Raw genomic sequence first — 13,304 nt, 5'->3', positions numbered from 1 at the left:
GAACAATTGTATAAGTAACAGAGATGTTCATCCCAGGGAGAGAAGGAGACCTAGTGGTGCCCACACAGCTTCCACATCCAATGGTCCCTAGTGAGACATAATTCACCCATGGGGCATAATCAATAAGCAATCCCACACTAGAGAGGTAGTAATAAAAGGGCTGATGCCCTATACCTGACTGTGTAAGTTCCAAGTGGGATGAATTCTTCAGCGTGCAGTCTTCAGAGATGTAGATCAGAAGGTGAAGGAAGGAAGGAGCACAGCCATCCGCATCCAGAGTGCATGAAATGAAAATAGGGCAACTCCAAGTACAATAAATGAACATATTCCTATCCAGTTCCACAAAGGTATAGAAAAACCCTCTATCCTACATACATAAGGGAGCCATATAAGTGTCTAAATATTAAGAAAAAACCTGGACTGAACTGAAACCAATCCTAATTTGTCCAGTAATATATTTCACAGTAATTAAACATATATATGGCTATCCCTACATAAACTGCACGAAAAAGTTAATATTAAGAAATAGATCAAAAGTAATAAATAGAAACAAAAGGAAAAAGTAGAAATGAACCAAAACTAATTCATAATCCAAATCATAGATCACAAATTAAAAATTACCCTAATCAAGACATTTAATATTCATAATAAAATCCTAATTAGCATGGAACAAATCAACTATCCTATTGTGTACACAAAGAGCCCATGAGGTTTGATCATATGAAAACTGGACGCTGAGCAGAGCAGCTACCGGCACCTACTATTAGCTGAAATTAACGGGGTTCAGCTCCGGGGACCCTCTGCTTCAATCCTGGGTATTTAAAAAAATAGAGCCTAGATTGCTGCTTTAAGGGAGACATTTGGTATGGCTCGCCCTGCAATCTGAACACATTGTTTCAATCCCCCCCCTGACTTCCCCCCTCCCAGGAATATACTGCATCTGCTATTGTATTATTATTTCTAGTTGTTGTTCACCTACATCTTTGAAGCAAGCACCACCCATCTGCTCTGCATGATTGCAGATCATATGTTTATTACAATTTCCGACAAAGAAAATAAATTCTGCGGATTAAATAAGAATTGACAGCAATCATAAGAAAGCTACTGCAGTGTGTTATTGGAATTCTGTGATATTATTCACCCCACCAATATTTAATAGGTAAACAGGATGACACTACCATACCATGCTGTAAACCAGGGTGCTCAAATCCAAGCCCCAAGCCCCCCCCCCCCCCAACAGGTCAGGCTTTCAAGAAATCCCAGCTTCAACGCAGGTGGCTCAATCATACCCTCAGTCGAAGACAGACAAAGCGCTCTGAGAAGTGTGAAACGTTGGTGGGGCTTTTTTGCCCCTTTCTTGTCCTCATGACCATTAAATAATTGTTTTTTATGGGAGACGCACTCTCCTGTTTGTTTATTTTTCTATGGACATTTGTTGTAGTGCTCCGCCATTCTTCCTTTTTCTCTTATAAGGGTCATGTGGCCTGAATTTAAGGTCGTTTTAAGCCTTTCAAATGCCTGAATAGTCTTTGGAGACCATAGTGAAGGATCAGCTCCTTTCTGCTTCAGTGCCATAATGGGAGCTACAACGAATGAGAAATTTTGAATGGACCTACGGTAATAATTGGTGAAGCCTTAAACCCTTGTACGGCTTTCAGACTAATGGGACGAGGTCAATCCAGAGCCGCTGTTACCTTGGCTGGGTCCATGGCAAGTCCAGTATCGGAGATGATGTATCCCAGAAATGAAGTAATGGTCTGATGAAATTGGCGCTTCTCCAATTTTGCGAATAACTGATTCTCCCATAGTCTTTAAAGTACCTGTGTTACATGACCAGAATGTTCCTGTACGGTTTTGGAGAAGATTATTATGTCATCGAGGTATACAATGACATATTTGTCAAGGAGATCTCTGAAGACTTCATTCACAAAGTCCTGAAACACCGCAGGGGCATTACAAAGTCCGAATGGCATAACGAGATATTTGTAATGTCCATCCTGGGTGTTAAAAGCTGTTTTCCATTCAGCTCCCTGACAAATTCTGACTAAATTGTAAGCACATGAGTAGCCAGAAGACTAAGCACTACTTCCCAGATAGGTGAACAAAAAAGACAAAAGGAGAGCATTCCCATATAAAAAAAATTGTTACTGTTGCAGAGGTCTCAGACGATCCCTCTGCAATCCCCCGCTCCCACCCGACAAATCTCCCACCCCCCTGGGGGTGCGCCCCCCAGTTTGCGCACCACTGGTCTAAGACATCCATCCATCTTCTTTACAAAGAAAAAACCTGCACCTATAGGAGAGGAGTACTTCTGGATAAATCCCTTTTGCAAGTTATCTTGAATGTATTCTTTCATGGCCCTGGTCTCAGGAGGTTAAAATAGGTAGGAACATCCTCACGGCGGCACCGAACCAGGTAGTAGGTCGATGGGGCAGCCGAATGATGGATGGGGTGGTAGCTCCTCAGACTGAGCTTTGTCAAATACATCCTGAAATTTGGAGTAGATTTTAGGCAAGTTAGTGTGTATCTGTTTCCGGTACTGAAATCCCATATAGTTTTTGGGAAGGAGTTCTTTAAACAGTAAGGACTCCATTGGAACAGTTGGGATTCAGTCCAATCTATACGAGGATTATGCAACTGGAGCCATTCAGTCCAAGAATGACGTTGACTGTAGGAGAGTGAATGACGTCCAGTTGGATCTTTCGGTGTTATCCTTTCCTGTCTGCAACTGTACGAGGACTGTTTGGTGAGATATAAACGCAGGCTGTAAGGGTCGGCGTCAATAGCTTCTAACCCTACAGGGCAGTTCCTACGCACCAGAGAAATATTATTTCTTTCAGCAAATCCCTGGTCAATGAGATTCCCACCTGACCCGGAGTCCAGCAAGGCCAGTGAAGTGGTTCTGAAGGTTCCACCGGTTAATATGATAGGTATTAAGACCCTGGTTGGTATTTTAGGGGGAGAAGAAAGTAATGTTCCCAGTGTCATTCTCCCGGTTCTCATTGGGTTTTTGCGTTTCCCGATTTATTGGGACAAACAAGTACCTGGTGTCCAGCGTTACCCCAGTACAGGCAGAGTCCGGAATTGCATCTGCGTTGTTTTTCACCGACTGATAGCTTGTTGCCTCCGAGCTGCATGGCTTCTTCTGGTTCCGGAGGTGGAAGGGTAACGGGACCTGTGAATTGATTATGAAGACACTGCATACCTTGCTTGCTATGGGTTTTTTCGGCCTTTCTTTCCTGTAATCTACGATCCATCTGAATGCATAAGGCAATGAGTTCCTCTAATTCAGTGGGACGTTCCTGCGCGGCAAGTTCGTCTTTAAGATTTTCGGTCAGGCCTTGCCAGAATACTGCTACCAACGCATCATCATTCCATCTGGTTTCAGCGGCCATCGTCCAAAATTCGACCGTGTACCAGGCCACTGAACGACTACCTTGGGATATACTGAATGTAGAAGCGAAGAAGCACAGTTACCTTGCGTCCGGGCGTGTCGAATACTCTGCAGAACTCCTTGGTGAATCATGCTATGTCGCTAGCGAGGTCCGGTCTTTGTTCCCAGATGGGTGAAGCCCACGCCAACGCGTCATCAATCAACACAGATACAATATATGCCACCTTAGATCGCTGTGATACAAAATGGGACGGAGTCATTTCAAATTGTATAAAGCATTTGTTATGGAACCCACGACAGCCAAGAGGATCACCGCCGTAGCGATTGGGTACAGGAAGTTGTGGTTCTGACGTTGCAGTTATTGAAATAGGTTCTGGGGCTACTGCTGAGGAAACAGAATTAAATTAGGTACGCTGTGCCTGATCTGTGATGGGTTGAACCGTCACTTGGAGTAGCTCCATACGTTTGTTATTTTGGTCCAGATATTTTTCTTGAACATGCTACCGTGCATGTTCAAAACTCGACCCACCTCAGCGGGGTCCATTTTTGTGGGGCTGAGCATATTGTAATGGGTGCTCTCCACAAACAGGACAGAACCGCGAGGCTGACGTGGGGATTCAGAAAACACCAACCCACAGCCGCGAGAATGCGTCCGGTCTGCTTTTCCGTGGCCGAGTCAGGGTAGGAGAAGTAGGATAATGTTGATACTCGCCGTGGTCTGGGGTTGGAGATATAGAATCGTAGATGTCCATAGCCGAGGTCGAGGTGTAGAGATGTGGGAGTCCAAGTACAAGCTGAGGGTGGATAGAAGGCGGGGGGTCCAGGTACAAGCCGAGGTCAAGGGTACTAGGAGACAAGACAAGGTTAGCAGAATTGCCCAAGGCAAAGCAGGGCACGGCAAGCTGGGTAGCACCTCGTCCCAGGTTAAAACTACTATGCTCAGCTGATTTGGAGCAGGGATCAGTGAGTATATTAAGGCTGTAAGCCAATCATGGGAAAGGCACAAGGCTGAATGAATCGTCAGGAGGCGGAGTAAGCACCGCAGGTGAAGTGGATGATATGATTATCCTGCTGTCAGTGTTAACTCCTGGTTGAGTTATTTTGAGTTATTTTGCCTGACAAGAGTAGAACGGTGCCTACGCACAATCCTGTCAGCGTGAGGCGCGTCACCAGTGGAGCCATGGGGCACGTCACGAGGTTGAGACCCAAGACCGATCCTCACATGTGCCACTTAATCCTTGCAGTGGTAATTAAGATTTATTTACAGTATGTGCAGGGAATGCACTCCCCCCACACTAAAAAAAAGAGCACTTGTATTTCCCCCCCCCCCTAGTATAAGAAATGCTTTATGCGAGTCTGGTGTGCAAAGCTTTTCTTTCATTATAGGAAGAAGTATATCGTCTATTTTGTAGGGTATATCTGCATTTACTGTGTTGGGATTGAGAATAGTTTTATCTTAATTAGATTGTAAGCTCTTCGGGGCCGGGAACTCCTTTTTCTTAATGTTACTTTTATGTCTGAAGCACTTATTCCCACTACGTGTAATTTGTATTATTTGTAATTTATATAATTGTCACGTGTATTACTGCTGTGAAGCGCTATGTACATTAATGGCGCTATATAAAGACATACTGTACATACATACATCTTTTTCTCTCTATGTAACGCTCAACTTCCATTTATCCTCTCTTTGTTGTCCAATCACAAAATACATCACAGAGCATTTGGTCCTTTCCACCTTCATGGTGGGAACAAGTATTCTTACGTGATTATTATAAACCCATCTGTCTGAGGATGGACACACACACTAAACATTGCTTCTCATGGGATATTACGGCGAGATCTTTCCTGGCCTTGTTTCAGTGGAAAGTAGAATTGAAGTAGCTATCAATTTTATCTTTCCATAAACGCCACAGAGCAATGTCACCATAGGCCATACAAGGACAGGCTGGTTCTCTGTGTATTACTTAAAGCAGACTCTACTTGTATTTAAAACTTCAGTGTAACATGAGTTGAGCACAATAATTGATATACAAATAATGAGTGTCTTAAACGTTTTCACACTGTCTTTGAAATAGAAGAATCAAGTAGGTGATTTGGGGATGGTTTAAATGACCTCTCTGTACATTGGGAAGCAATCAGTGGAGTATACATTTTAGAGGGCATGGATTATTGGATTAATTGTTCCGTTACATTGCTTTATACTGTATACGCATATTCTGTCAGTTTTTCATAACATTATTATATTGCAAAACAGATCAACATGTGCATATCTAGTTTGGCACTAAGATTTCTTTGTAACAGGGTGATTTGTAGATAAAAAAAAAAAACTAGATCCCTTTTACATACTGTAAATTACCTACTTTACTGCCACTCTCACTTTTATAAAGAAAAGCTGTGCTCTACTATTATTTACCAGTTGGCTAAAGACGCAGTGACCTGGATACCAAGGGAGACTGCCATTGTTCTTTAAAAAGTCATTTGTATAAAAACAAATTTGATTGCTGTGTGGTGGACAGATTGTACCTAAATCAGTCAATTCAATTCTGCCTGAAAGTAAATTATCTTAAGAGCATGGCAATTTGGTGCAAAAGCACTTCCATTAATGCAATTGCTAAAATACATACAGTATATTTACAGGTGTGAGCAAATGTATAAACAACTCTGTTTTCACATTAATGTATTTGTTTTGTTTTTTAGCGAGTTATTTGAATAGCAAATTAACTATCCCTCTGTCTATGTGTCTGCACCAAGTAATCTATGTCAAGTCTACTTCTTTAATGCATATATTATGATATATTGGAATATTAAGTATACTGTTCTCTACCCCCTACAGAAGTAACCCCTTCCATGCTAAAGCTACTGGAGCAGTGTCTGGGTTACAGGCAGTCCTCGGTTATCCAACAGAATCCGTTCTGGAAGTAGCATTGGATAGTGAAACCGTTGTAAAGTGAGTCCCATGTTAATCAGTGGCGGTGAGCGTTGGATAACGCATTCAGGCGTCGTAAAACGGCTCTTAGGGTAGCATTGTAATGCGTTGGATATGCCATTCGTTGTAAAGTGAAACCTAAACTCGACACAAATAGTATTTAATTCGGCTGGCACAAGAGTCTGCTACATTCAGTCGGTGGTTTATGTACACCATACATCTATAAAGAACCTGTTCCTTATACATATACAACGAAAAAAATCAGTCTTCCACAATGAAATAATGCAAACCCATTTCTAAGGTATATTTTAGTTTTATAAAACGGAAGCAGAGGTTTACTCAATGATATACTGTATACCCGAGGTGGGCAACCCTGTCGCCAGTCGCCACAAGTGGCGAATTGGCCATGAGTGTTGGCGAATTTGAGTTTGCCAGCTCCCACAGTAAAATAAACTTTTTCCTGATGGCATGTGCTGGTTTCCGCTTTCTGAATGAGTCATTGACGCAGCACAGCCATCCAATACTGAGGTGAGTGACGCAGCACAGCCATCCAATACTGAGGTGAGTGACCCAGCACAGCCATCCAGTACTGAGGTGAGTAAAGCAGCACAGCCATCCAATACTGAGGTGAGTGACGCAGCACAGCCATCCAATACTGAGGTGAGTAAAGCAGCATAGCCATCCAATACTGAGGTGAGTGAAGCAGCACAGCCATCCAATACTGAGGTGAGTGAAGCAACACAGCCATCCAATACTGAGGTGAGTGAAGCAGCACAGCCATCAAATACTGAGGTGAGTGACGCAGCACAGCCATCCAATACTGAGGTGAGTGAAGCAGCACAGCCATCCAATACTGAGGTGAGTGACGCAGCACAGCCATCCAATACTGAGGTGAGTGAAGCAGCACAGCCATCCAATACTGAGGTGAGTGACGCAGCACAGCCATCCAATACTGAGGTGAGTGAAGCAGCAGAAGGTGATAGCGCTGAGGTCAGTGAAGCAACAGGTGATAGTGCTGAGGTGAGGGAAGCAGACGAACAGAGTGTGTTGTTTTAAATGTTCGATTGAGCAACCTAATTTCTCAATTTTTACATGATGTGGCGATTTATACTTCTCATTCGCCACACCTGTGGCTACATTGAAAAATAGGTTGCCCACCTTTGTTTTACACCGACCAACTCTATACATACATTTCTATTCATTGCTCATGAATATAGAAGGTCACACAGTTGATCTAATACTGTATATACCTGAATCATGGACATTAATAAACAATTGGACAATATATTTGAATTGTAAGATTTAAGAGCTTGAAGTAAATGTGAATCATTATTATCATATGAGTCATTAAAAAGGGCATCCTTTTTTCACAGCATTCGAAGCAGTTACCAGAGTTCCATATTTCACTGGCACACACACAGGTCAGCCACAGACGCCAGACACTGAAATCTGGTGCATTGTTCAATGCTGTAACACAGCTAGTGAGACTGCTTCCCAATGAGTGAGACATCACAGGTACAGTATGAACTCCAGGGAGACCACCTTGTTATTGAAATACCCAGTTTGACGTTCTCATGGAACACATTTTTAATTCCAGATCACTTTTGCTGTTTTTATACATTGGATGTGTAGCCCCAGTTATTAAGATTCATATCATTATATGCTAACATTTTATTATATTCCATCAGGAAGAAACTACTCGTTTTTTTCCCCCCCAACTCCCCTCTTATTTTTATAGGACATTAGTACCGGGAGCTGAAATTGACTCAGTTCAGCTCTGTGGACCCCTTGTTTCCCACCTATGTTAAAAACAATAGTGGGGACACGTGAGTAACTGCTCTTTTAATTTAGTAGTATACTGTACAATAAGCAGAAGCTTTTGTTCAATCACAATCATTTTACACCAAAAGGCATCAGTGGATTTGTTTCTATGTTTTTTTTCTTTTTACAACGGTTTGTACTGAACATTGGAATCCACATGTACAGTATATTTGCCATGCAATAACCAGACCTCTGATTCGTTTTCATTCCTTTTTATCCCATCACCAGAGCCTGATGCTATCTCACAATGTACTCAGAAAAGGAAATGCTACCAAAGTTAAATATGCTGGGCAAGGATTTACTGAATATGATCATTTCAATGTATCTATCAGGATTCCAGGCAAATGTAACTCAGGTCAACTGGAACTCCGTGCCACTCTGCTGACAAATGTGTTTTGCCTCAGCATGACAAGTAAACGAACTCCGCTCTGATGTAAAGCATGCATGTACTGTAGTGTATACTCATTCCCGATTCCTTTTCACTGCCGTGACACTATATTTGATCAAATTAGAGCAGCAGGAGGGATTTGAAACAAAGCCTGCGTAAGAAATAATGACTTGAGTGCCTGTACTGTGGATAAAGGAATAGACACACTTAATCAACTCCAATCAATATTAACGTACAAAGCCAGGACAGCAAACCATACCGCACATTTGCAATGCAATAAGATATGAAGGCATTTAGTCATGCTGGAGATATTCATAGTAGCAGCATCCCTTATAGACAAATACACGTTGTGTCTCTTCCACACACGGGAGTTTAAATGAATACAAGCATTTGGTCTTTAATCAATGTTATCTTGATAATAACACCATAAGGGGAACATATTGCATTTATTTAGTCAGTCTGACTTCCATAAGTAAACGTTAGACCCACAGTATGGTCCTTAATTAAAGATTATGGCATAGGAAGAGGAAACACAAAGCCTGAAAATGTCACCAAATACACAGTGTCCTTACATTCTTTTTTAACCATTTTAGTGCTGGAGGAGGCTGTGCCACAGGGCTATGGAGGGGTTAAATGTCAGGTAATGTTTGTCATACATTTCACTTCTAGAGAATGAATTCCAACAAAATGAATGGATGTCTCACATCCAGTAAAGGGGCTGAAAGGCATTTAATATTATTCATTTATATTGTAGCTACAAGAGATTAGTAGATGAAATATGCCATTATAGATTAACATACAGGGATATAAAAACTGGACAGATTATGTGGGCCTATAGAGATCACCAGAATCGTGTGCCAAGTCTAAATGGTGTATGAAGTCATCAGAATGCCATTGGAAAATCCATTAATGATCAAAATGTGTTTCCAGTAATACGGTCTTAATTAAATGTGGCGGCTAACATTGAATGTATTAATGTAGGAACCATGTCTCAGAAGATAGTGAAATGTATGCTCAATTCACTTTTCTACTTTTAATTATTATGCCAGAAACTTCCTTTTGGGGTAACATATTGCCTTGATATATGATGTATCCTTAGGTTTAATAGTTTTTGCAAATGCTATTGAAATGCTATCTACTTTAGTAGTTGTACAGTATCTATTGAGATAAAAGGGCAGATTTGAAAACAAACAATAGAGTGGGCCTCACCGTCAGTGCATAGAATTTAAGTCACAAATCAGGTGGTTTCATCAATAATAATATATTGTATTTTTTTAAAGCACGGTTCAGTTGCAAAGTACTTTACAATAAAACTTCAGGTGCACTGGAGTACGGTCTGGGTATAATGTTGGCATATAACTGGTGTCATAATCTGTACTCCATCCTACTAGGATGGGAAAGGATTGAAGCAGTTATAGCTGGGTATTCTGAAGCACAAAGAGATATACTGTACAATAGGGCTTTGTACAAAAGCAAACAGAGTGATTATAGGCAGGCACTGTACGTAGTGATATTCAAAATGTTTGCAAAAGTTCATTAACCCGGCAAAATCTGCCATAAAGTTTGAACTTTGGACAAAAATCACACTGAACCGGTACCTAAGGAATGAGTAGAACTAAGAACTCTGATTGCCAATAAAAGTTTTAAACCTGTATCTTGTTTACTAAGTTGTCATGGTTCAAAAGCCAAAATGAGTGTAATTTGAAAACACCTGACTAATCATTGGGCCTCAATGGTAAAACAAAGAGGGTGAGGGGGAAAAGGGGACTGTTTTAATTATTTAAAAAGCAAGGGGGGGCAAGATATTACCTCAGTTGTCCTGTGGGGTACAATTTTGTCTCCCAGACAGAAAATATCTTGTTTGCTTTTGCTTGAACTGGGGCGGCCAATAATCATTTGCAACATTGACATTTGCAGCATTCTATTGGTGACCCAATGGCCGTCTTTGTAGATTTTTGTGCCAAACACAAGCACAAACAAAACTACAAATATATCTCAAGACTGAGGGGGAGGGGGGCCCCAGATAACCTGTTTTTGGTGGAGCTACTGCTTAAATTGGTAACTTAACTTTGATGATGACTTAGTACTGTATACTTATTAGCACATGCAACATAATATGGTCTTTTCAGTGAATGTGGCACCTTGCAACAACAACAGAAATGTAGATAAGCTTGCCGCACACCAAAAAATAAATAAATATGATACTTTTACTGGTGCTCCTGAGACCAGGGAAAACCTGTTAGTGAGACGTAGATAGATACAGATAAGAAAACGAGTCCGGGCACTGTGGATTGTCTCAAAAAAATAATTAATTAAGCCTGTGGGCCTATGCCGTTGGCTGAATAATAATTTTTTTGGAGGAAATCCGCAGTGCCCTGACTCGTTTTCTCATCTGGACCTTCCAAATAAAAACAATTGGGCAAGAATACTTGGCATAATAGAGCACCTCCTACAGTGGGGCTTAATAAAACCGATCATACAATGTCATATACTGTATTTAAAGCTACAATCCTGGCCATTTTGTAATAGGATTTTGTTGCTATATTTGAACCAGGGGTCTCTTGGAGGACTATGCTTATATGTTTATTTTTAGTTGCCCAGAAACCCCCATGAGATACATACCGTTTTAGTTGTCGGTTTAATTCCTGGATTGTCAAAGATGGCACCCGCAGTCACCCAACAGGAAGCCAAAGTGTCATCCGTGGCAACTTCCTAGTGGCCAAGGGATTTGGTGCCATTTTGATTTCCCAAACGGGAACTTTAACACTGGCAGCTAAAACTACGTATCTTGGGAACTATGGGTGCACCTGGATCTTATATAAAAAGCGCAGTTCAGCCCGGAAGGTCTCCCTAGTTCTAATTCTTTAAAAACAAGGTTAAGAAAAAGAACAAGTAGATGGGATTGCTGATTTAAAATTTTTCTTCCATTTTGCAAATTTCTAATCTTATTCACTTTAGTGTTTTTTTATTCATAGGAACCAGTGAAAATACTGTAGGCTGGAGATACATTTCACATTTCCAGATTGCTTGGATGAACCATTGCTTTTCAGGGTCATCTTCACATTAGTATTTAGTTTCCCACTAACGTCAAACATCTTACTCTCCTTCTCAGTAATTGGGCAGCTGTGTAAAGGTACCCACCAAACTTCATGCCTCTTCTTCAGTAACTTTTTGGGCACCAAAGCAAACCACAGCCCAGAACAGATTTCAAAGCAATGTGAATCATGAATCCCAATACACAAACAACAAAAGGGGAAGACAGCACTCAAATTGACAATAAACAGAATGCAGGGTGCAAAAGGAAATGATTATTTGTATTTTATTTTCCAATACACAATTGTACAGAACTGCTTTGGACTTGAATAGGTAATTTAAACCTAGTAACATCTTCTCCTTGTGGAATTGTCTTTTAATTAATGGGATATCCTTTTGGAAAAACATGTGAATGTTAAATATGTATATGTTATGCTGATAGGGAAATCAATGCTTAAGAGACCAAATTATATCTCGTTGTAAAAAAAAATCAAGATAAATTATGTGCATTAAAAATAAGAAAATGTGAAATAAGACACCCATTTATAGAAAAATGGCAAGCACTTTGTTGCTAAGGGATGCTGCACTTTCTCCAAAAAGCAGAAATACGTCCAGGGCGGTCCACTTACCTGTGAGTTGATCATAAGACCCGTCGAGATCTCTTGAATCAGAAAGGTTCTGTTTCCTACCTTTTCCTCTCATCTTGATGCAGAATTGTATGTACAGATATGTCAAAAGTGACCGTCTTTCTCCCCCCAGCCCCTTAAAGACCCCCAGCTGCTTGAGACCTGAGAAGGGAAAAGGTGACAAAAATCTTTTCCTGCCCAATAGATTTCCAGTCTTCTGTACAATTCCCAAAGCCAGGATAGAAAGAGAAGGGGTTCCTGCTCAGACTGCTGGCTGTCTCCTCTTCCTCTCTCCGGGCTGTGATGTTTCAGTCCCTCACTGGGCTGTGTTTTATTGTTTTCCCCTTCTGTGTAAAGGATCTTTTGTTTTTTTTACTCCCCAATGTGCTGAGTTCCAGATCTGGAGGCGGAGAGAAGCCGGAGAAGGGGTTACTCAATACTTAATCCTTTCCGTACTATTCATTTTCTCTGCTTTCACCACCTGCTGTTAATCCCCCTGTGCAACCCCCTTCTCTCTCTCTCTCTCCTCTACCTCTTATTTCTGTCCATGTGATTAAAAAGGCAGAGGAGGAGAGGAGAGGGGGAGGAGAGGGGCAGTGGAGGAGAGGGGCAGAAGGGTAGGGGAGGAGAGGGGCAGATCCTCTCAGCGCAGGCAATTTCTAGGGGGAGTTTTTCTCATTTCTTTCCTCTGCTTTTCTTACCTTCTATTGCCGTAGAATAACTTTGATATCCTGTGCTAGTCTCTCCTTCTTGGTTATTGTCTCACTCTCACTGTCTTTGTCAGTGTGGGTAGTTGGTAATACAATAAGAAACTCCTTGAGCTGTAAGATCATTTTCGTAGCACAAACCTAAATAAACAATGAAGCTTCCAGTTTTTTTCCTGTGTCAGAGTAATCTGAAATCTCCCCCTCTTTCCATGCCCCCTCCTCCTACTCCCCCCTTCCCTCCGCCCTCTTCCCCCCCCCTCCTCTTCCCTCTCTTCACCCCCCTCTTCCCCATCTTCATCCCCTTCCTCCTCCCCTTCCCCCCCAACTTCCCTTCCCTCTACCCCCCCCCCTTCCTCCCCAACTTTCCTTCCCTCTATCCCCCCTTCACTCCCATCCCTCTAACTCC

The 13,304-nt window shown here is 41.6% G+C and overlaps 1 protein-coding gene across 1 annotated transcript in view; it reads right to left on the bottom strand.

Moving 5' to 3' along the window:
• KCNIP2 (potassium voltage-gated channel interacting protein 2) overlaps positions 1–13,067 on the bottom strand; it is a 349,098-nt gene extending 336,031 nt beyond the window's left edge. Inside the window, exons 1-2 of the mRNA XM_075612416.1 lie at positions 12,893–13,067; positions 12,195–12,591 (exon numbers count right to left, since the gene is read on the bottom strand). Of these exons, the coding sequence (XP_075468531.1) occupies positions 12,195–12,267 (73 nt within the window). The 5' untranslated portion in view covers positions 12,268–12,591; positions 12,893–13,067. The remainder of the gene's footprint in view (positions 1–12,194; positions 12,592–12,892) is intronic.
• Positions 13,068–13,304: the final 237 nt, after the last annotated feature.

Source organism: Ascaphus truei, chromosome 8 (genome assembly GCF_040206685.1).
Source record: "Ascaphus truei isolate aAscTru1 chromosome 8, aAscTru1.hap1, whole genome shotgun sequence".
Lineage (NCBI taxonomy): Eukaryota > Metazoa > Chordata > Amphibia > Anura > Ascaphidae > Ascaphus > Ascaphus truei.
The sequence above is the reverse complement of the archived record's forward strand: the minus strand, read 5'-3'. Positions and strand labels throughout refer to the sequence as shown.